Source organism: Salvelinus alpinus, chromosome 5 (assembly GCF_045679555.1).
Source record: "Salvelinus alpinus chromosome 5, SLU_Salpinus.1, whole genome shotgun sequence".
Lineage (NCBI taxonomy): Eukaryota > Metazoa > Chordata > Actinopteri > Salmoniformes > Salmonidae > Salvelinus > Salvelinus alpinus.
In genome coordinates, this window is record NC_092090.1 from 15,434,120 (window position 1) to 15,459,421 (window position 25,302).

At 42.7% G+C, this 25,302-nt stretch overlaps 1 protein-coding gene across 1 annotated transcript in view; it reads left to right on the forward strand.

Moving 5' to 3' along the window:
- Positions 1-25,302, forward strand: part of trip4 (thyroid hormone receptor interactor 4) — a 68,579-nt gene that overhangs the window by 12,180 nt on the left and 31,097 nt on the right. The window contains exon 11 of the mRNA XM_071400752.1: positions 22,430-22,532. Coding sequence (XP_071256853.1) covers positions 22,430-22,532 — 103 coding nt within the window. The remainder of the gene's footprint in view (positions 1-22,429; positions 22,533-25,302) is intronic.

Below are 25,302 nucleotides of genomic sequence, written 5' to 3' on the forward strand. Positions count from 1 at the left end.
ATTCAAATAGTCCGCTAATAATCCAGCTGAAGTTGAAGTAGAACACGTATTCAGCGGCTGGGCATCCCATAGAGAAACAGATTGGCAGAGGTAGAAAGTAACTAATTACAACTACTCTTGTTACTGTAATTTAGTAGCTTTTCAGAGTACTTGTAAAAATAATTGTTGTAATTTTAGTTTTATTTCCCAGAGAAGAACCGGTTGGTGATTTAGGCTAGGCTGTAATTGATTCTACTACAATGATATCATTGGCTTTCCTCTTTTCCGCCCTACTGCTATACAACTTCTAACCTGCAGAGGGCGTACTGCACCACTTCAGCATCAACCCACAGCCAGCCATTTTACACTGACTGGAGGCTACAGCACAATCACCATAAAGCACTGCTGAACCACAACACAATTCAACCCACATTACTCCCCTTCTCTATCGTCTAAAACACAAACGTGATCAACCAAACCCACATGGTATTAAGTTAACCCACGTTCCAATTACGTCTAGAGCAGTTAGATGAGATGGAGAGAAACGCTGTATTTCAGGGAGGCAGATTGACTCGCATCACCCTTTGATGTATAATGAATCAATCGGGTGCGCTGGTGCTCTCGGTGGTCTTTAATCTTTTGCCTTTCATGCTGTTTAAATGTGGAGATGCCTCAATGCCTGGATGGCCCAGTAAGGCAGTACCACTCCACCCCAAACCACTATGACTGAGGCTGCCAGCAGCTCTTTGAACATTGTAGTCTTTATAACATGGATTGATTGAAAGCTATGTCTGTTTTGTTTTAACCATGAGGAATGGGGTTCTTTGTTGTTTTGGTTAGGTTTATTTACAATGGTTTGGTGGGGGGGAGGGGGTTCCATCGGCTCCCTGTTCCTAAGGAGGTTTACCACAGAGGTTTTGAGCTGGTTCTTTTCTATTATGTCAGCCATTATGTTGACCAGCGAAATCACTGTCTTAAAAAAAAAGGAAGCATGTTGTTTTGTGTTCCGTGCGTGTCTGGGTGATTCCTTGAACAGAAAAAGACCCTGATAATAAACATGAATATTGAAAATATATATATTTGTAAATTATGTAATTTGTTTGTATGTGTGTGTATATATACACTGCTCAAAAAAATAAAGGGAACACTTAAACAACACAATGTAACTCCAAGTCAATCACACTTCTGTGAAATCAAACTGTCCACTTAGGAAGCAACACTGATTGACAATAAATTACACATGCTGTAGTGCAAATGGAATAGACAACAGGTGGAAATTATAGGCAATTAGCAAGACTATGGGATTGAGGTCAGGGCTTTGAGATGGCCACTCCAATACCTTGACATTGTTGTCCTTAAGCCATTTTGCCACAACTTTGGAAATATGCTTGGGGTCTTTGTCCATTTGGAAGACCCATTTGCGACCAAGCTTTAACTTCCTGACTGATGTCTTGATGTTGCTTCAATATATCAACAAACATTTTCTTCCTCATGATGCCATCTATTTTGTGAAGTGCACCAGTCCCTCCTGCAGCAAAGCACCCCCACAACATGATGCTGCCATCCCTATGCTCCACGGTTGGGATGGTGTTCTTCGGCTTGCAAGCATCCCCCTTTTTTCTCCAAACATAACAATGGTCATTATAGCCAAACAGTTCTATTTTTGTTTCATCAGACCAGAGGACATTTCTCCAAAAAGTACGATCTTTGTCCCCATGTGCAGTTGCAAACCGTAGTCTGGCTTTTTTTATGGTGGTTTTGGAGCAGTGGCTTCTTCCTTGTTGAGCGGCCTTTCAGGTTATGCCGATATAGTACTCGTTTTACTGTGGATATAGATACTTTTGTACCTGTTTCCTCCAGCATCTTCACAAGGTCCTTTGCTGTTGTTCTGGGATTGATTTGCACTTTTCGCACCAAAGAACGCATCTCCTTCCTGAGCGGTATGACGGCTACGTGGTCCCATGGTGTTTATACTTGCGTGCTATTGTTTGTACAGATGAACGTGGTACCTTCAGGCGTTTGGAAATTGATCCCGAGGATGAACCAGACTTGTGGAGGTAAAAAAACAACAACAAAAAAACATTCTGAGGTCTTGGCTGATTTTTCTTTTGATTTTCCCCTGATGTCAAGCAAAGAGGCACTGAGTTTGAAGGTAGGCCTTGAAATACATTCATAGGTACACCTCCAATTGACTCAAATGATGTCAATTAGCCTATCAGAAGCTTCTAAAGTCATGCCATCGTTTTCTGGAATTTTCCAAGCTGTTTAAAGACACAGTCAACTTAGTGTATGTAAGCTTCTGACCCACTGGAATTGTGATTCATTGAATTATAAGTGAAATAATCTGTCTGTAAACAATTGTTTGTGTCATGCACAAACTAGATGTTCCAACCCGACTTGCCTAAACTATAGTTTGTTAACAAGACATTTGTGGAGTGGTTGAAAAACAAGTTTTAATGACTCCAACCTAAGTGCGTGTAAACTTCCCACTTCAGCTGTATATATATATATATCGCAACATATAAAGTGTTAGTCCCATGTTTCTTGAGCCTAAATAAAAATATAAAAAAATCCATACACAAAAACTTATTTCTCAATTTTTTTGCACAAATGTGTTTACATCATTGACATTTTCATCTTCAAAGTGGTAGGCATGTTGTGTAAATCAAATAATTACAAACCTCCCAAAAAATCTATTTTAATTCCAGGTTGTAATGCAACAAAATAGGAAAAACGCCAAGGGGGATGAATACTTTTGCAAGGCACTGTATTCCCAGTCATGTGAAATCCATAGATTAGGGCATAATTAATTTATTACAATTGATTGATTTCCTTATATAAAGTAACTCAGTAAAATCTTTGAAAGTTGCATTTTATGTTTTTGTTCAGTATATATTGTTGAACATCATATATTCTACTACGGGCATGCCAAAGTTCCAGAGTGGGATTTCTGCTACTTTTAGTATTAACAGAGTGAATGTGAAAATGGATTCAAAATGGTCGCCCTCTGCTGGGTATTTGCAGGATGTGTAATGATACAATTAAAAGGAGGGCTGTGATTGGTTATATTGACTACTATGCTCATAACTTTAGAGTATATTATCTTCAACCATATATAGAAAAATGTGGCAAATCAAAAATGATGTATTTTCAATATTCATTTCTATATTTTTCTCGATTATCCTTTAAGATATCAACAATCCTTCCTCCATAGGACTATGGATTATATTTTGTGAAAGTCCCAAAAAATCCTGTATTTATTATCTAGTTTGGTGAAGAAGCACCCTGTCTCTAATTGACCTGGCTGTTTGTTTTATTCCCCCGGATGCGATCGGGACAGTGAAAACATCTGTGACTGCATCTCTGCCACCCCTCCCCTACACACACACACACACACGCCACCCTACACACACTCATACACACACACATTAGCTCTAATGAGATATTGGCACACTTATTTTTTTAATGAGATCTATAAACTGTGCTGGTGAAATGTAATTGGCTCTGATTACTTTGCTGTACGGGTGATTCTGAAGTCTGTGTGTGTGGGAGGTGACTAGACAATGGCAACAAATCACTCTTATTTTTAAAAAACTTTTACAATCAAATTATACATTTTTCATTTATTTTTCCTGTATTAAATAGTTCGGTTTAGCTGGAGTGACCTAATAGGCGTCGTACATGGAAATAGGATAACCTACATCTGGGAAATTCACTAAACCTTGAGACCACTATAGGCTTACTGTGTGACCCTGAGTACTAGGTCTATTTGAATAGGAATCTTTCCCTTTGTTCAGTCTTTCTCTCACCTTCCCAACCTTTTCAGTGCCATAAAATCATGTCGGGGGCTGTGTGACCGTCCTTTCATCTGTGTGTGTGTGTGTGCTTGCAGAGAGGTACACAAGGCAGCCATAAATAAAAGCCCATTTCAATGTAGCCTTTCAGGAGAGGGAGGTTAAAGTAGAGACCAGCTAGAAACTACACAGGACTGGCGTATAGCCTAAATACTGTAACATCCTTCGAGTAGTGTAAATAAATACGTAGGAGTGTGTGGATCGCTCTCCATTACCTTCACACTAGCCATTTAGCCGTAACCGCCTGTTTTCCCATGTTAGAAAATGGGAGTTAGCATAACGTCGCTAGCGCTGTAGCTAGCCCGCTCCCTAGAGCCGCGGTGTGTGGGGCAGGCAGGGGATTTACTGTGTTGTAGGGCTGGTAGTTGCCAGGGACCTCGCAATACGATATTATCACCATACTCAGGTGCAGATTCAATATGTATTGAGATTCTCACGATTTATATATGTATTGCAATTTGATGTTCCAAACATATTATAGAATAGAGAGTGGAGGGGTGGATGGATGGATGGAGGGAGGGAGAATAGAGAGTGGAGGAGGGGTGGGTGGATGGAGGGAGGGAGAATAGAGAGAGGAGGAGTGGATGGACAGGGGGAGGTGGGGAAGTGAGAAGAGGGAAATATGTATGGGATATGTATTTGCATTAAATATGTATAAAGGCGTTATAAGTCCGTATGGACAGGGTTGTGAGTGAGGTAATGACAAGGTAAGGAATGAAGTTTCAGTTTATTATTAACGACAGAGAGGGAGACAGAGAGGATAAAAGGGAATTTGATTGAGAGAAAGAGAACAGGCGAGTGTTTTTGAGTGATTGAAGGAAGGAGTAGGTTTCTAACATATAATTGCCAGTTATTCATGTAGGGCTGTGATGGTCATGGGATTTTGGATGACGGTAATTGGCCACAGTAAAAACAAATAAATAAACAAGCCCACTTTCTCATCTCCGCTCCTGACTGCATGTGCTGCCATAGAAATAGAATGAATAGAACGGTCATCCCCATTCAAGTCAAAGACGGCATAATGGCTGGACTGGCGGCCATTGTGAGTGTACCCTTTAGGAGCAAACCAGGAAGTAAAGTATGTGCTGTGATTTGTTGATTCAACTTAATTTGAGAGCGAGGGAGAGACTTGACTTTGATATGCACAAAAAGCTTATTTCTCTCAATTGGTGCACAAATTTGTTTATATCCCTGTCAGTGAGCATTTCTCCTTTGCCAAGATAATCCATCCACCAGACAGGTGTGGCATATCAAAAAGCTGATTAAACAGCATGATCATTACACAGGTGCAACTTGTGCTGGGGACAACTACTCTGAAATGTGTAGTTTTGTCACACAATGCCACAGATGTGAGGGAGCATGTAATTGGCATGCTGACTGCAGGAATGTCCACCAGAGCTGTTGCCAGAGAATTGAATGTTAATTTCTCTACCATAAGCCGCCTGAAGTCGTTTTAGAGTATTTGGAAGTACGTCCAACTGGCCTCAACTGCATAACACATGTAGGTCGTAGCTAGATGTTGTATACTTAAACAATAAGGCCAGAGGGGGTGTGGTATATGGCCAATATACCACGGCTTAGGGCTGTTCTTACGCGTAACGCGGAGTGCCTGGATACAGCCCTTAGGCGTGGTATATTGGCCATATACCACACCCCCGAGGTGTCTTATTGCTATTGTAAACTGGTTACCAATGTAATTAGATCAGTAAAAATAAATGTTTTGTCATACCTGTGGTATATGGTCTGATATACCACGGCTGTCAGCCATTCAGGGCTCGAACCTCCCAGTTTATAATACTGTATGTATCCCCAGTATATAGAAAGAACTAGAGATGGGGAGATGACTGTATGATGTGTTGGCTACACTATTTCATTCCACTTCAAAAATATATTCACCCAATATAATATAATCACATCACGTTATTTAGACAAAGCAGTTTAACATAATGTCCCACATCTACATACACTATGCGTAAATGATCTATGTCATGTGTGCGTTTTCAGATTCACTGCTAATTCATAGCCTAGGACACCCCAAGCCCCAAACCGCACACCCACAATCTACCCCGACAAATAGATTGGATGGATCCAAGCTCATAATAAGAGGCAGATTTTTCACACCGTTCCCTAGCTTAGCCTGCCTTAGTGGTGTGTTAGCGACCACAGGACAGGTAGTCTAATCTGGCATGGTTAAAGGAGATATATGCGGAGACAAAGCTCGCTCCTATTTCTCCTTTTAGTGGAGCTGAGTGCTCTATTGATCTCTATTGACTGAGCACGGGCCGGGTCATGTGGACTTGCAATTTGTGTTTCAGCAGAGGTTCCACAGTGTGTGTGTGTGATGTGTAATGAGTGTGTGAGGAAGAAAGAGAGTGTGTGTTTGTCTTTATGTAGCTAATGTATCATAAGAAGATCTAAGTATTCAGACATTCATATGTTACAATGTGAATAGCTACCTAGCGTGTCATTAGGTTAGTAGGTATAACCACAAGTCATGTAGCTTTCATCAGGGCTGTTCATTATGTTATAGTTGTTGTTATGACTTATTATAAGCAGTTAGAACAACAATTGGTCTCCATTTGGGATTTTCCTGTCTGTGTCCTATAGTGTTTCCAGGGCTGACCTCCAGAGTGTCTGTGTCCTATAGTGTTTCCAGGGCTGACCTCCAGAGTGTCTGTGTCTTATAGTGTTTCCAGGGCTGACCTCCAGAGTGTCTGTGTCCTATAGTGTTTCCAGGGCTGACCTCCAGAGTGTCTGTGTCCTATAGTGTTTCCAGGGCTGACCTCCCAGAGTGTCTGGGTCTTAGTGTTTCCAGGGCTGACCTCCAGAGTGTCTGTGTCCTATAGTGTTTCCAGGGCTGACCTCCAGAGTGTCTGTGTCTTATAGTGTTTCCAGGGCTGACCTCCAGAGTGTCTGTGTCCTATAGTGTTTCCAGGGCTGACCTCCAGAGTGTCTGTGTCCTATAGTGTTTCCAGGGCTGACCTCCCAGAGTGTCTGGGTCTTAGTGTTTCCAGGGCTGACCTCCAGAGTGTCTGTGTCCTATAGTGTTTCCAGGGCTGACCTCCAGAGTGTCTGTGTCTTATAGTGTTTCCAGGGCTGACCTCCAGAGTATCTGTGTCCTATAGTGTTTCCAGGGCTGACCTCCAGAGTGTCTGTGTCCTATAGTGTTTCCAGGGCTGACCTCCAGAGTGTCTGTGTCTTATAGTGTTTCCAGGGCTGACCTCCAGAGTATCTGTGTCCTATAGTGTTTCCAGGGCTGACCTCCAGAGTGTCTGTGTCCTATAGTGTTTCCAGGGCTGACCTCCAGAGTGTCTGTGTCTTAGTGTTTCCAGGGCTGACCTCCGGAGTGTCTGGGTCTTAGTGTTTCCAGGGCTGACCTCCAGAGTGTCTGGGTCTTAGTGTTTCCAGGGCTGACCTCCAGAGTGTCTGTGTCCTATAGTGTTTCCAGGGCTGACCTCCAGAGTGTCTGTGTCTTAGTGTTTCCAGGGCTTACCTCCAGAGTGTCTGTGTCCTATAGTGTTTCCAGGGCTGACCTCCAGAGTGTCTGTGTCTTATAGTGTTTCCAGGGCTGACCTCCAGAGTGTCTGTGTCTTAGTGTTTCCAGGGCTGACCTCCAGAGTGTCTGTGTCTTAGTGTTTCCAGGGCTGACCTCCAGAGTGTCTGTGTCTTAGTGTTTCCAGGGCTGACCTCCAGAGTGTCTGTGTCCTATAGTGTTTCCAGGGCTGACCTCCAGAGTGTCTGTGTCCTATAGTGTTTCCAGGGCTGACCTCCAGAGTGTCTGTGTCTTAGTGTTTCCAGGGCTTACCTCCAGAGTGTCTGTGTCCTATAGTGTTTCCAGGGCTGACCTCCAGAGTGTCTGTGTCCTATAGTGTTTCCAGGGCTGACCTCCAGAGTGTCTGTGTCTTAGTGTTTCCAGGGCTTACCTCCAGAGTGTCTGTGTCCTATAGTGTTTCCAGGGCTGACCTCCAGAGTGTCTGTGTCTTATAGTGTTTCCAGGGCTGACCTCCAGAGTGTCTGTGTCTTAGTGTCGGCTGACCTCCAGAGTGTCTGTGTCTTAGTGTTTCCAGGGCTTACCTCCAGAGTGTCTGTGTCCTATAGTGTTTCCAGGGCTGACCTCCAGAGTGTCTGTGTCCTATAGTGTTTCCAGGGCTGACCTCCGGAGTGTCTGGGTCTTAGTGTTTCCAGGGCTGACCTCCAGAGTGTCTGTGTCCTATAGTGTTTCCAGGGCTGACCTCCAGAGTGTCTGTGTCCTATAGTGTTTCCAGGGCTGACCTCCAGAGTGTCTGTGTCCTATAGTGTTTCCAGGGCTGACCTCCGGAGTGTCTGGGTCTTAGTGTTTCCAGGGCTGACCTCCAGAGTGTCTGTGTCTTAGTGTTTCCAGGGCTGACCTCCAGAGTGTCTGTGTCTTAGTGTTTCCAGGGCTGACCTCCAGAGTGTCTGGGTCTTAGTGTTTCCAGGGCTGACCTCCAGAGTGTCTGTGTCCTGTAGTGTTCCCAGGGCTGACCTCCAGAGTGTCTGTGTCTTAGTGTTTCCTTGTGCGGTAATGCAATATTTATATGCTGAAAAGCCATCCTGCCACACACACACACACACACACACACACACACACACACACACACACACACACACACACACACACACAGTGGATATATGGGAGACAGGTTAAAGGAAGTCACGCTATCCTATTTTTTTCCCCCTCTGTTTTTGTAACGTTGTGTGAATCTTCAGCCGCCCCACTGTCTTTCCCTGTCTTCTCCTTTATCAGCCCCCGGAAAATATTGTTTTTCCTGTCGCGGCTGTGAAGGTGGATGTGGTCGTTAAGAATTACATTTCACTAGGAACAGGCTTCATTATCTTTTGTATGTGTGTCTCCACGTGCGTGGGCGCATGAGAGAGAGGCTTTGAACACTCACCCCAATTTGTAGCCACACGCTCACACAAACACACACACATACCTCCTCCCTCCGCTCTGTTTCCGTGCTAGGCAGTTTGCCATGGCAGAGAGAGGTCAGACAACATGTGATTCTGCAGTGGTGGTGTGGAATGCATTCAGCCCCAGTCCCCAGGCTCTGAATGACAACCAGCCAGCCCAGCCAGCCAGGCCAGCCCAGCCAGCCAGCCAGCCAGGCAGGCAGCCACAGGTCTACAACACCATGAACCATACATATGTTCATCTGCTGGACTAAATGGTTGCACTACTTACAATTTCACTACTGTTTTCAGAACCACTTAATTATATGCCTTTCAGTTTCAGTGAGGAAAGTCAGTTAGTGTTTGGTCATTTGCCCAGTTCTGTTTGGTTTTTGTTTGTTAGTGCACTGAACCAGACTAATAGTAATTGATGGATTTTGCTCACTGTTTCCTTCCTACCTCAGATATCCCAAACCGTCACATCAAATGAGTTGTCTTTGATGTTTAAAAAGCTCAGTCTTAGAATGCTGAAGACTATTATACACAATAAAAGAGAAGAAATTGAATTCCGAGATAGATTATGGATTTGGATGTTCAACAGGTTCAAAGAAACTAATTAGGTACACTGACAGTCAGTACATTTGTCGCCTTTGATTCTGAGTATAGTCCAATTCTGATTGAAGCTGAACTGTCACTTTGTCATTCTACTTGACTGGTAACATAATACAATGATAAAAGCAATTCAGACATTTTGATTAATCTTACCAAAGTTTCATATCTTCAGTTCTTTTATCCTTTATACTCATCCCTGTAAGTATTTTAGTCCACTGTTTACTCAGTTGTTGAAGAAATGCCTGGACTAATAGCTATCTGAGTATTAAATTAGGATATCATTGTTAGAAAAATCTAACACCTCCATTTCATTTAACACCACAATCTCAATGCCTTCCCAGAAATCAATGTTCCTCTTCTCTCTAATAAGCTTCAAAGAAGCAAAGAGACAGTTGCCATAGTTTTCAGTCTCCACGTCTGGTGTTCACAATGGATGCCCCAAAAATGGCTCCCTGTGAGGCCTAGGTCTTTGCCAGTTTTCTGCTTGGAGTTGGGAAAGGAATGGTCCCTGACCCAGTCCAGAAACAACCCTTAGCCTCCACCAACTAGACACGTACTGTACATCTGAAAATAATTGGATAGATATAAGCAATATGATAGTCGGGTCCACCTTGCCCTCTGATAAACTAAGTGCAATTTCCGCTATATAGCTAACACCCATCCAATCTTCTCAGATCAGTACACAACTGCCTAATGCCTCTGTTAGGGGCTGTTTCTAGACTTGGCCTAATGCCTCTGTTAGGGGCTGTTTCTAGACTTGGCCTAATGCCTCTGTTAGGGGCTGTTTCTAGACTTGGCCTAATGCCTCTGCTAGGGGCTGTTTCTAGACTTGGCCTAATGCCTCTGTTATGGGCTCTTTCTAGACTTGGCCAAATTGTGGTGTAGTCGGCAGGTGTTTGGCAAGGTCTGGAGGACGGCCATCTTGCTTGCTGGGACAGTGGAGGAATAAGGTAGGTATGCTTATGTGGAGGTGCTGCCATTGCAGAATGAAGTCTGTTGGAATGATAAAAAATAGCCGCCATGTCTGGAGCTTTTTGAGCTGGTTTATTGTGTTCACTGTGAGGCTGGTCCCGTCACCCAGGCTGGTCCCGTCACCCAGGCTGGTCCCGTCACCCAGGCTAGTCCCGTCACCCAGGCTGGTCCCGTCACCCAGGCTGGTCCCGTCACCCAGGCTGGTCCCGTCACCCAGGCTGGTCCCGTCACCCAGGCTGGTCCCGTCACCCAGGCTGCTGCTTGTCACAGGATCAGGCCCCCAGTCTTACATCTGTCTGACATTTAGCTCCTTTGTTTGTGTCAGCGTTCCATGGGTTCGTCACGACATCATTTCAGCTCAGAGGACAGGGCTAGACAGGCTGTGTGTGTACACGTGAGGTGTGTGTGTGTTTTGGCACGTGGCGCGCGCGCGCACGTGTTTCTGTATATATAATGTCCATGTGTGTGTGTGTAATGGAGCAGGAGGCATCACCTTGTCAGACCTCCAGCTAAGCAGCATCACCGCTACAGGCATCTGTCTTCATGACTGAGAGAACGAGGGAGGGAGGGAGGGAGCTGTACCGCTGCTGCAGGGTCAAGAGATTACAAACTCAATTGTGCTCCTCAGGCGAAGGTTTGTCTGCTCAGCAACTTCCTCCCGGTGACAGATGAGAGCGAGGGAGGCAAAAGGAGGAGAGGATGCCCCGCTGCCTCGTCCTCCTCCAGTCATCCTCCTCTCTTGCCCTGTGTGTGTCACATTCTGAGGCTTGATGACCAGACAGCTTCTTCTGTACCACCTCCACTCCAACACAGCTTCTCCTGTACCACCTCCACTCCAACACAGCTTCTCCTGTACCACCTCTACTCCAACAACAGCTTCTCCTGTACCACCTCCACTCCAACACAGCCTCTCCTGTACCACCTCCACTCCAACACAGCTTCTCCTGTACCACCTCCACTCCAACACAGCTTCTCCTGTACCACCTCCACTCCAACACAGCTTCTCCTGTACCACCTCTACTCCAACACAGCTTCTCCTGTACCACCTCTACTCCAACACAGCTTCTCCTGTACCACCTCTACTCCAACAACAGCTTCTCCTGTACCACCTCCACTCCAACACAGCCTCTCCTGTACCACCTCCACTCCAACACAGCTTCTCCTGTACCACCTCCACTCCAACACAGCTTCTCCTGTACCACCTCTACTCCAACACAGCTTCTCCTGTACCACCTCTACTCCAACAACAGCTTCTCCTGTACCACCTCCACTCCAACACAGCTTCTCCTGTACCACCTCCACTCCAACACAGCCTCTCCTGTACCACCTCCACTCCAACACAGCTTCTCCTGTACCACCTCCACTCCAACACAGCTTCTCCTGTACCACCTCCACTCCAACACAGCTTCTCCTGTACCACCTCCACTCCAACACAGCTTCTCCTGTACCACCTCCACTCCAGCACAGCTTCTCCTGTACCACCTCCACTCCAGCACAGCTTCTCCTGTACCACCTCCACTCCAACACAGCTTCTCCTGTACCACCTCCACTCCAACACAGCCTCTCCTGTACCACCTCCACTCCAACACAGCTTCTCCTGTACCACCTCCACTCCAACACAGCTTCTCCTGTACCACCTCCACTCCAACAACAGCTTCTCCTGTACCACCTCCACTCCAACACAGCTTCTCCTGTACCACCTCCACTCCAACAACAGCCTGTGGGAAGAGCTCTCAGTCAAACCAACCAAACTATGTAACCTGAACACTTAGTATATTTTTTCTCATTTTCCATAATAATAAAAATCATAGAAAATATATTGTAACTTAACAATATTACTAGTGACACAGTACAATATTATTTTAACTATGGGATAGGTCTTCTTGTATTTTCACATGTATAGATTCACATCTTTTTTCTTTCATCTGTGAGCAAGCAGCCAGGACAGAGAGAACGAGAGCCAACCACTTCCCACAGGGGCTGAGTGAACACAGATGGGGGACTCTTTTCCATCGCCCCACTATCAAAGCTAACACTCACCTCAGGAGAGAGACGCGTTCATAAACTCCCTCTCTATCTCCATTTCCCTATTATCAAATCAAAATGCAGCCATGAAACGGTTTGTTAGCTGACTGGAATCCAATCCATTTCGCTGACAGTATTGCCACTAAAGGAGCTGGATTTGTGATGGGGATAAAGGGAGATTGTGGAGGAAAATAACAAGTTTTAATGCTTAAGATTCCCTGGAGTTCTTTGAAGTCTGGTTTTGAAAGCAGACATGGTAATTGTCCCTGGGGGAATTCACATGTGTACGTGCGTGTGATTGAAGTTGGGTAAAGCCGGGTGCTAGGTAAAGAGGTTGTCTAATGCAGTGCACATGTACAATAGTCTGCCCACTAACACAATGTACATTCAACACATGTACAATAGTCTGCCCACTAACACAATGTACATTCAACACATGTACAATAGTCTGCCCACTAACACAATGTACATTCAACACATGTACAATAGTCTGCCCACTAACACAATGTACATTCAACACATTTACAATAGTCTGCCCCCTAACACAATGTACATTCAACACATGTACAATAGTCTGCCCACTAACACAATGTACATTCAACACATGTACAATAGTCTGCCCACTAACACAATGTACATTCAGCACATGTACAATAGTCTGCCCACTAACACAATGTACATTCAGCACATGTACAATAGTCTGCCCACTAACACAATGTACATTCAACACATGTACAATAGTCTGCCCACTAACACAATGTACATTCAACACATGTACAATAGTCTGCCCACTAACACAATGTACATTCAACACATGTACAATAGTCTGCCCACTAACACAATGTACATTCAACACATGTACAATAGTCTGCCCACTAACACAATGTACATTCAACACATGTACAATAGTCTGCCCACTAACACAATGTACATTCAACACATGTACAATAGTCTGCCCACTAACACAATGTACATTCAACACATGTACAATAGTCTGCCCACTAACACAATGTACATTCAACACATGTACAATAGTCTGCCCACTAACACAATGTACATTCAACACATGTACAATAGTCTGCCCACTAACACAATGTACATTCAACACATGTAGGTGCAATGATTCCATGATTTTACGCTGTATTATTTCTTACACTGGAGTCCTATATTTCCTCTAGCATTTTTGGCCAAGTGCTATTTGGTAACTTTTTGTGAAGTGCTACTTAGATGTTTAGGATAGGTTTACAGAGACATTTTTCTCAAGTGCATCGTTATTCCCTAAATAGTCAAAAGAAGAGATTTTTACAAATATTCTACACATAGTAGGTTAAACACAGTATTTTCCTTCTCTGTCAGAACCTAGTAGACTTCAGACAGAGAGGTAACTGTAGGCTTATACTGTATATCAGACCCAATGCCAGGAACGTTCCAACAGTGGGAAAAGTTGTTGAGTCTAAAAACACTGAGTGTTGTGAGGCCGTCCTGTTTTCTTGCCGCTCGAGGCCCACCACAGGAGGTGAAGTCATAAACATGGCTGGGAAAATGGGACTTCGCTATGCGAGGCAACCGGTGTAAATCTTCCTGCGCAAACACATGACTTCATTACACCTGTCATCACTAAAGCTAAATTGCTAATGTGTCTCTTGCTAGCTCTTCACTGAGGCTCTCTGCGATTTGAATCGTCATGTTTGTGGAGCCCTGAGGTAAAATAAATAAACCATGATGCTCCGACCCACTTGTCAAACTGCAGGAGCTTTAAAGTCCCAGTGCAGTCAAAAAATTACATTTTCTTGTGTTTTATAGAGTTGTCCACACTGAGGTCGGGATATTACTATAATATTTTGAAAATGACCGCCTAAAATGTCAGCCTGTTAAGGTGGGATGGAGTTTTGGCCTGACTGGTGATGTCACCAGGCAGTAAATGAGTTAATAGACCAATACGAGAGTTCCAGACCCCTCTGCCAATAACAGCTAGTTTTCACTTTTCCCCTCCCCACTCAGAACACTCAGACAGTTCTAGATAAATTATTGCTTGAGCAATCTTTGCTAAGAAGTTATTTTTGCCTCTTTTTGGCCATTTTAATTGAAAGCAATCACAGTAAGGTACTTCATTTTTACTCAGAAATGATTTGATATGGAGATATAAACTTTTTCGAACAAAACATACATGCATTGTGTAACATGAAGTCCTATGAGTGCCATCTGATGAAGATAATCAAAGGTTAGTGATAAAATTAATCTCTATTTCTGCTTTTTGTGACTTCTCTCTTTGGCCCGAAAAATGGCTATGTTTTTTTTATGACTAGGCGCTGACCTAACATAATCGCATGGTATGCTTTCACCGTAAAGCCTTCTTGAAATCGGTTACTGTGGTTGAATTAACAAGAAGTTTATCTTTAAAATGGTGTATAATACTTGTATGTTTGAGGAATTTTAATTATGAGATTTCTGTTTGAATTTGGTGCCCTGCGCTTTCACTGGATGTTGGTCAGGTGGGACGGTAGCATCCCACGTACCCTAGAGAGGTTAACAGTCAGTCTGCCAGGAGAGACTATGTAATAAGTCCTTTTATAATTATCCACATAAAACAGGCTTTGTTCTTCAGATAAACTTAAATCAACACCAGAGGTCCCAGTATGGCTGTATTGGAAAGAAAGGTCCTCATGTTTAGCCTGGGTATGTAGCTGTGTTTTAGCAGTCGAGCGGACTGACACAATGGAATAATTGAACGACCTTCCTTGCCGGCTCAGAGCTCCTAATAAGCAGACATGTCTTTTCTCGGCTTGAAGGTTTTAATAATGTAAAAAAAAATGAGTCAGTGTTGGACACTCTTAGATAATTAATGTGCGCTCTTCTACTTGACACCGGTTGATTCTGTGGCTGAAGGAGAGTCTGTAATACAGCAGTTTCATATTGATTTGGAGAACTTTCTCACAATGTTCTTGTGGTGAAAGTTGTAGCAATGAAGATGTTCAGCCATTCAACATAAATGTGTTGTTATGCTACTGAAGGACGGCTGTCAGCTTCTTGGCAATGTCAGACTTGTTTGGGTGCTTTGTGTTATTAAAGAAAATGGTTTATAAAGCTAGAATCCTTAAGGTGGTCAGTCACTTTGTTCTTCAGGATGTCTGCCATCTCCAAATACTTCTTTACTAGTTTTTCCACCACTCCTCGACTTTGTAATTTGTTCAAAACATTAAATATAACACATTTTAAAAGATTTCCTAGGAGCAGTCCGAATAAACGGCTACAAAGCTACATTTCAGCTGGATGAGAATGAATGGGTGGAACAAGAATGACTATATTGAAGCTCAGTGATCTGAAAAGCCACCCTCCACCACTATCATTTATTTTAGCTTGAAGTGGGTTTGCAGTGAAGACACAGGTCGCTGAAGCCTGATGTCTGGAGAGTTAACGCACTCACCTCCAGACATGACCTATCAACGGGACTCAGACCAGTCCATCTGTTTCTTTATTCTCAGTGTGAAACCAGCCTTGACAAAGCCTCTACTTAGTATTTTGTGTTTTTCACCCACTCTCTCTCTCTTTCTGTCTTTGTCTCTCTCCGTCTCTCTCTGTTTCTCTCTTTCTCTTCTGATTTTTCTGCCTCTTCTCTCTGTCTCTATCCATCTCTGTCTCTCCCTCTCTTCCCACCCTCCCTCTTTTTCCCACCCTTTGTTAAAAGCCTCCTCCACAGCTCCCTGCTCCTGTGGCTCAGTAGCTCCCTGCCAATGAAGGCCTTTTTATTGGGCTGAGATTGAGTGCAGCCAAGCGGGGCCCGACCAGGCAGGGCCAAAGCCACAGCCACACAGGCCCATTACCACCACCGCTGCTGCGCTTCGCCTGGCCTCAGAGAGAGAGGAGATTGCTTGTCTCTGCCTCCCCTAATTGCCGACAGCAGCTGAAAAGGACCAGGGAGAGTGAGAGGGGGGAGGCAGAGCAAACAGTATTGGCTTGTTCACCAGTCAGAGACAAGCAGCATGGACCCATATAGCTTATAGGGCTCTTGCTGTTCTGTTAGAAGCCCAGAGCTGTGTTTTTCTGTAGTTTTGGGCCGTGCACGTTGGAGTTCACCCTACTTGTTGATCTGAAGTCACTTTCGCAGTTTACCCACTTGTGATTGAGGTTTGTGTTTGACGAGGGTGAACTGCTCCTAGATCTGTGCTGAGGGCCAACTTCTATCCCGTGTCTTTGTGAGGGGAAATAGGTGGGCGCAGCCTTTGGGGGGCATTGGTGCACTTTCTCTGCCCCTTGAATGATCCTGTAATATCCTCCTCACCTAGCCAACATCCCCATCCTGCAGAGTATGTCTCTTGTCTCCAATGGACTCTGTGAATTTCATATTATTACAGGCGCTTATTGTTGCAGCCCACTGGCAATATCCCAGCAAATTGAAAAGAATGGGCCGTTTATTAACTTGGCTGAGGCGGATGGCGAGGCTGCAAGCCATTTTTTTTCTTTTTTCCCCCACTGTGTTTATAGGGGGTTGTGTTTTCATTCAAGAGCCTCTCTTTTCTGAAATGTCTCTACTGTAGGGAAGGCGGCTAACCCACCACTCACCACCTGAGAAACCATTATTAAAGAGCTGCAGTACGTTGAGCCGCGGAATCCTTAGCAGACTGAAGACTATCAAAGAAGAGCTAGCTAGTTCACTGTGTCCTCTCCTTGAACACGCAAAAACACTTTTTTAATGAGGGTATTGTTGCAAAACTAAAAGAAGGTGCCTGTAACATTGCTGAGAGAGTTGCCATTGTTAGTGAAACCATAGCAACATTGGCAGCAGGCAAACCTGCCGGTGCCCGCTTGCTAACGATTTGGAAATTCTCCAAACTGTTGGAAGAGTTGCACATTTTGGACACATCTTCCCAGTGTTTGTGACTGTGAGAGAATTAGCACGAAACTAGCAATTGAACACTTGAACCAGTTTGAGGTCCAATCTGCCCTCATATTTTCATCAAGTCTAAGACATTTGCATGATTTGAGACAGAAGATTTCGAGAACCTAGACTCAAACCTCTATTTAAAAAAAATATATATATACTTTCTTTGTTGGGGTGCAGTTTAATTTAAAACATTAGGGCAAACTGTACAAATGTGGCTCTTAATTAAAAATGTTAAGCTTTTAATGATGTCAAACCTTCAGTGCGTACGAGGCCTACGTTATCAGAGAGGTTTTGGAATATGGAACAATGAAGGCTTTTATGGAGTCAGAGTTTTATCCCTTTGTTAGCGTGTGTATTTTGACCTCATTAGATCATGCCTGATGCATTTGGAGTGTTTGAGTGAGCCGCGGCACTGCTACGGCCCAATGTTTCATGCCTTTTTGATTAGCATGGTATGGAAACAATTAGACTCGGGGAGGGGAGGCAAAGCCGACTCGATTCAACAGCTTTAAATGCTAATTGGCTAATGGAGGATGAAAGAGCGGGTGACGGCTGCGTTTTTGACATGAGCTCACTCAGACGCTGGATTCAGCTACTCTCAATTCATCTGGATTTAGACGGACCACCACAACCACCATTTTGTTTTCCTTTCAAAACCTGGAAAAATACTACTACTGCCATCTCAAAGCTGAATGTGCTTACACACTCCCAAGTTAGCTTTAAGTGAGAATATTCAAGCACGTATCACAGCAGGCGAAAACACATGTAAGGAAAGCATTTAACATCTTCTGTAAGGGACTGGCTGCACCAGTCTTGAAAATACACCTCCCCCATAGCCAAGTGAAACAAGGAGGCCTCTCTTCCTCAAAACTGCCGTTCATAATTGCCATAGTGGGATGCTTGCTTTAGGATATGGGCTATTTCCCCTGACTGAGATGATAGAAGAGGATAAGCTATGCAGTATGATATAGGACTTCCATCTTTTCTGTGGACAACCCCTGTGTTCGCTAACCCCCGTAACCACTCGGAATGTTGCAAAATTGGTGAGAGATTTACGCCGCTACTCTCCCACTTTAGCAGAGAAGCACTCAAAGGTTGAACCTCACACTTCGCTACCGGAGTGTCATTCAGAGTCGGACTGCAAAACACCATCACCACTAGTGTGTTTCTATCGGGTTCTACAACAAGCCGTCACTGTGGAATCCCTGTTGAGCTTCAGAGGGTGTTCAACAATGTTTCATCATCACGTGGTTATTACGGTCAGTTCAGCGTTGACTGGGAAGTGTACTAAGCAGCCCCATCACCTCTCCCAGTTTGTCAGGAACCGCAGAATCTAGTCGATTCTCCTAAAAGCCCTGGATTTGTCACAACCTTCAGTGCTGCTCTTAAGAGAGACAGAGTGGGTGTAGAGGAAAGAAGCGAGCCGTCATGAAAAGCCGCCGCTTCCTGATTTCGCAGAGATGCAATCACGGCACTATCTGATAGACGTGCTGGAGGAAATTGGATGAGCTGAGAGCTGCTACACCTGGACAGATTGGAAAGATGACTCCTTTGTCATGAAAGTGTCAGTCAATTCCCCCTACTGTCACCTGAACAACCAATCAGAGGGAGGGAGAGAGGTTTCTTCTCTCCAGGGCTCCATGCTTTGCAGTGGGAGTGTTAATTAACAACAACAAAAATGTTTTATTGTCATATACACCTGACAAGTGCAGTGAAATGTGTTGTTTTACAGGGTCTTCCATAGTAGTATGGCGCACCTGGAGCAAATTAGGTTTCAGTACCTTGCTCAAGGGCACACCGGCAGACATTTTACCCTGTCGGCTCGGGTTTTCGAACCAGCAACCTTTCGGTTACTGGCCCAACGCTCTAACTGTTAGGCTACCTGCCGCCCTATCTATGTATCTACAGTACTGTCTGGAGCTAGGGCCTGAAAGAGATGTCATATTGTGTAAATAATAAAGCTGTCACAGTAGAGAGCTGATTACAGCTGTAATAACAAGCTACAACATGATAAAACCAATTTGGTAACGCTTCATTTTAAGGGTCCATACTAAACCATTTGTAAGGCATTTACAGTTTGCTCACCATTTATAAATCATTACTCCCACACGTGTAAATGTTAGTAAGCTAGTTATTCAGACATTAATATATATTTCCTTTAACATCCTGTGTTGTGTGCTTGTTTTTGTTTTTTTACCAGGTACTGCTGGAATGTCTACCAATAACATGTCCATCTTTTTGTGAGAAATTACACTGGTCACTCAAAACATTTATGAAGTATTTTTAAAGTATTAATAGGACTCAATTTAGATTATGGACTGCAAAAATAATTTACTAATGATTAGTAAATGGTTTAGGAATGTGGGAGTAATGATTAATAAATGGTGAACACACAATTTATAAATGCCTTCTAAATGGTTTATTATGGAACCTTATAAAGTGTTACCAATGATTTAATTTCCCCCACATCCAGACCCTCCCTCTTTTCTACTACTATGTCTTTACTAAATCATGTTACGTAGAACAGATGATGATGAAGTATGTAGAATGACGATGTATGTAGAATGATGATGATGTTGTATGTAGAATGATGATGTATGTAGAATGATGATGTATGTAGAATGATGATGTTTGTAGAATGATGATGATGTTTGTAGAATGATGATGATGTATGTAGAATCATGATGATGATGTATGTAGGATGATGGTGATGATGTATGTAGATTGATGGTGATGATGTATGTAGAATGATGATGATGATGATGTATGTAGAATGATGATGATGATGATGTATGTAGAATGATGATGATGATGATGTATGTAGAATGATGATGATGATGTATGTAGAATGATGATGATGATGATGTATGTAGAATGATGATGTATGTAGAATGATGATGATGATGATGTATGTAGAATGATGATGTATGATGATGATGTATGTAGAATGATGATGTATGTAGAATAATGATGTATGTAGAATAATGATGTATGTAGAATAATGATGTATGTAGAATAATGATGTATGTAGAATAATGATGATGATGTATGTAGAATGATGATGTATGTAGAATGATGATGTATGTAGAATGATGATGATGTATGTAGAATGATGATGATGTATGTAGAATGATGATGATGTATGTAGAATGATGATGATGATGTATGTAGAATGATGATGTATGTAGAATGATGATGATGATGTATGTAGAATGATGATGATGATGTATGTAGAATGATGATGATGTATGTAGAATAATGATGATGATGTATGTAGAATGATGATGTATGTAGAATGATGATGATGTATGTAGAATGATGATGTATGTAGAATGATGATGATGTATGTAGAATGATGATGATGATGTATGTAGAATGATGATGATGATGTATGTAGAATGATGATGATGATGTATGTAGAATGATGATGATGATGTATGTAGAATGATGATGATGATGTATGTAGAATGATGATGATGATGTATGTAGAATGATGATGATGATGTATGTAGATTGATGATGATGATGTATGTAGAATGATGATGATGATGATGTATGTAGAATGATGATGATGATGATGTATGTAGGATGATGATGTATGTAGAATGATGATGATGATGATGTATGTAGAATGATGATGATGTATGTAGAATGATGATGTATGTAGAATGATGATGTATGTAGAATGATGATGTATGTAGAATGATGATGATGATGTATGTAGATTGATGATGATGATGATGTATGTAGAATGATGATGATGATGATGTATGTAGAATGATGATGATGATGATGTATGTAGAATGATGATGATGATGATGTATGTAGAATGATGATGATGATGATGTATGTAGAATGATGATGTATGTAGAATGATGATGTATGTAGAATGATGATGATGTATGTAGAATGATGATGATGATGATGATGTATGTAGAATGATGATGTATGTAGAATGATGATGTATGTAGAATGATGATGATGATGATGTATGTAGAATGATGATGTATGTAGAATGATGATGATGATGTATGTAGAATGATGATGTATGTAGAATGATGATGATGATGATGTATGTAGAATGATGATGATGTATGTAGAATGATGATGTATGTAGAATGATGATGTATGTAGAATGATGATGATGATGATGTATGTAGAATGATGATGTATGTAGAATGATGATGATGATGTATGTAGAATGATGATGTATGTAGAATGATGATGAATGTAGAATGATGATGATGTATGTAGAATGATGATGATGTATGTAGAATGATGATGATGTATGTAGGATGATGATGATGTATGTAGATTGATGATGATGATGTATGTAGATTGATGATGATGTATGTAGAATGATGATGATGATGATGATGTATGTAGAATGATGATGATGATGATGATGTATGTAGAATGATGATGATGATGTATGTAGAATGATGATGATGATGTATGTAGAATGATGATGATGATGTATGTAGAATGATGATGAGGATGATGTATGTAGAATGATGATGATGATGTATGTAGAATGATGATGATGATGATGTATGTAGAATGATGATGATGATGTATGTAGAATGATGATGATGATGTATGTAGAATGATGATGATGATGTATGTAGAATGATGATGTATGTATGTAGAATGATGATGATGTATGTAGAATGATGATGATGTATGTAGAATGATGATGATGTATGTAGAATGATGATGATGTATGTAGAATGATGTTGATGTATGTAGAATGATGATGATGTATGTAGAATGATGATGATGATGAAGATGTATGTAAAATGATGATGAAGTATGTAGAATGATGATGAAGATGTATGTAGAATGATGTCATGTTGCGTAACCTCTTTGATGATAGTGGTGTCTCAGTGTCGTGTTTGTTTCATAGAATGTCATGACAAGTTATAAGGTGTTACGTCACCCTTTCGACAGGGATGTAGAGATTCCATGTAAACATGCTTCAATTAAAAACTGAGAACTCTTTAAACCGGGTTATATTGCTTTCATGTCTATGGTATTACTCTGATAATAACAGGTTCTATCTACCCGTAGGTTCTCTGTCATTCCTGACCAGGATGTTTTGGTCTAACAGCAATGAAGGTTCCCAGTGTCACCACTCCTGTCTGTCCTTAGGAAAAGCAGTGCTCTGACTGTTTCTGTCTTGTGTTTCCTGCAGTTTCCTCAGACCTGCGAGGAGTCTGGCTCTCCATTCGTCTTCGTCTGCACCAACCCTCAGGAGCTGCTGGTGAAGTTCCCCATGAAAGGGAAACATAAGATCTGTAAGTGCTGCGTCTTTCTGTGTCGCAGAGTAGATCCCAACGAGTTTGGTTGAGCTTTCTGTGTCGCAGAGTAGATCCCAACGAGTTTGGTTGAGCTTTCTGTGTCGCAGAGTAGATCCCAACGAGTTTGGTTGAGCTTTCTGTGTCGCAGAGTAGATCCCAACGAGTTTGGTTGAGCTTTCTGTGTCGCAGAGTAGATCCCAACGAGTTTGGTTGAGCTTTCTGTGTCGCAGAGTAGATCCCAACGAGTTTGGTTGAGCTTTCTGTGTCGCAGAGTAGATCCCAACGAGTTTGGTTGAGCTTTCTGTGGGGGAACAAAATTCTCACTCAAGCGCTGCATGTACACACACACACACACACACACACACACACACACACACACACACACACACACACACACACACTGTATACACACACACACACACACACACACTGTATACACACAAACAAACATAGGTCTTGTGCAAAAATGAACATGATTTGCAAAAAAATTATAATAATATGAATGAGCTCACAAAGTCTCTCAAAGAGCAATCTGTAAAGACCAGATGTTGATGGCAGGTTGCCATGGGGATGTGGGAGACTGTAGCTATTGTAGTGTCAGTGTATGGTGTGATTTCTAATAGGTCAGAGCACATTCCCCCGCTGTAGCTGGGGATGTACCTGCAAGCTCTTTGTTCATATTTCACAAACTCCTGAGACATGAAGGGTTGTGTATGTCCCCCTCTCCCGTCTCCGGTCTTTCAAGATGGATGGCGGGTCTTTGGGAGATTCAAGGTAAAAGACTAGCACTGCCCTTGATCAGAAGGGGAGGATTTCAGTTGTATTGTGAAGGGGTGAATGCAAGCAACAGCCCAGAGGGTTAAGGTGCTTATGCTCATAAAAAACAACAATAGATACAGTGGGGAGAACAAGTATTTGATACACTGCCGATTTTGCAGGTTTTCCTACTTACAAAGCATGTAGAGGTCTGTAATTTTTATCATAGGTACACTTCAACTGTGAGAGACGTAATCTAAAACAAAAATCCAGAAAATCACATTGTATGATTTTTAAGTAATTAATTTGCATTTTATTGCATGACATAAGTATTTGATCACTTACCAACCAGTAAGAATTCCAGCTCTCACAGACCTGTTCGTTTTTCTTTAAGAAGCCCTCCTGTTCTCCACTCATTACCTGTATTAACTGCACCTGTTTGAACTCGTTACCTGTATAAAAGACACCTGTCCACACACTCAATCAAACAGACTCCAACCTCTCCACAATGGCCAAGACCAGAGAGCTGTGTAGGGACATCAAGGATAAAATTGTAGACCTGCACAAGGCTGGGATGGGCTACAGGACAATAGGGAAGCAGCTTGGTGAGAAGGCAACAACTGTTGGCGCAATTATTAGAAAATGGAAGAAGTTCAAGATGATGGTCAATCACCCTCGGTCTGGGGCTCCATGCAAGATCTCACCTCGTGGGGCATCAATGATCATGAGGAAGGTGAGGGATCAGCCCAGAACTACACGGCAGGACCTGGTCAATGACCTGAAGAGAGCTGGGACCACAGTCTCAAAGAAAACCATTAGTAACACACTACGCCGTCATGGATTAAAATCCTGCAGCGCACGCAAGGTCCCCCTGCTCAAGCCAGCGCATGTCCAGGCCCGTCTGAAGTTTGCCAATGACCATCTGGATGATCCAGAGGAGGAATGGGAGAAGGTCATGTGGTCTGATGAGACAAAAATAGAGCTTTTTGGTCTAAACTCCACTCGCGGTGTTTGGAGGAAGAAGAAGGATGAGTACAACCCCAAGAACACCATTCCAACCGTGAAGCATGGAGGTGGAAACATCATTCTTTGGGGATGCTTTTCTGCAAAGGGGACAGGACGACTGCACCGTATTGAGGGGAGGATGGATGGGGCCATGTATCGCAAGATCTTGGCCAACAGCCTCCTTCCCTCAGTAAGAGCATTGAAGATGGGTCGTGGCTGGGTCTTCCAGCATGACAACGACCCAAAACACACAGCCAGGGCAACTAAGGAGTGGCTCCGTAAGAAGCATCTCAAGGTCCTGGAGTGGCCTAGCCAGTCTCCAGACCTGAACCCAATAGAAAATCTTTGGAGGGAGCTGAAAGTCCGTATTGCCCAGCGACAGCCCCGAAACCTGAAGGATCTGGAGAAGGTCTGTATGGAGGAGTGGGCCAAAATCCCTGCTGCAGTGTGTGCAAACCTGGTCAAGAACTACAGGAAACGTATGATCTCTGTAATTGCAAACAAAGGTTTCTGTACCAAATATTAAGTTCTGCTTTTCTGATGTATCAAATACTTATGTCATGCAATAAAATGCAAATTAATTACTTAAAAATCATACAATGTGATTTTCTGGATTTTTGTTTTAGATTACGTCTCTCACAGTTGAAGTGTACCTATGATAAAAATTACAGACCTCTAAATGCTTTGTAAGTAGGACAACCTGAAAAATCGGCAGTGTATCAAATACTTGTTCTCCCCACTGTATATCATCTGAGGAAATCATTTAGTCATAATTCTGTATTTGCTAACTGGCTACCACTCCCATTGATTTGCACGGAGTTATGCTAATGCTAAGCTGTGAGCTAACTGCGCTAACCCAAATCTTAGATCCCTGACGTTGAGTCCATAGACCACTAAGTCTAGGCATCCATTCTAAACAGTAACATGTATATTTTGCATGCACTATCCCTTTAATACATTGAATAACGCCTTATTACCTTTATATTGAGTGTAACCTATAAGATAT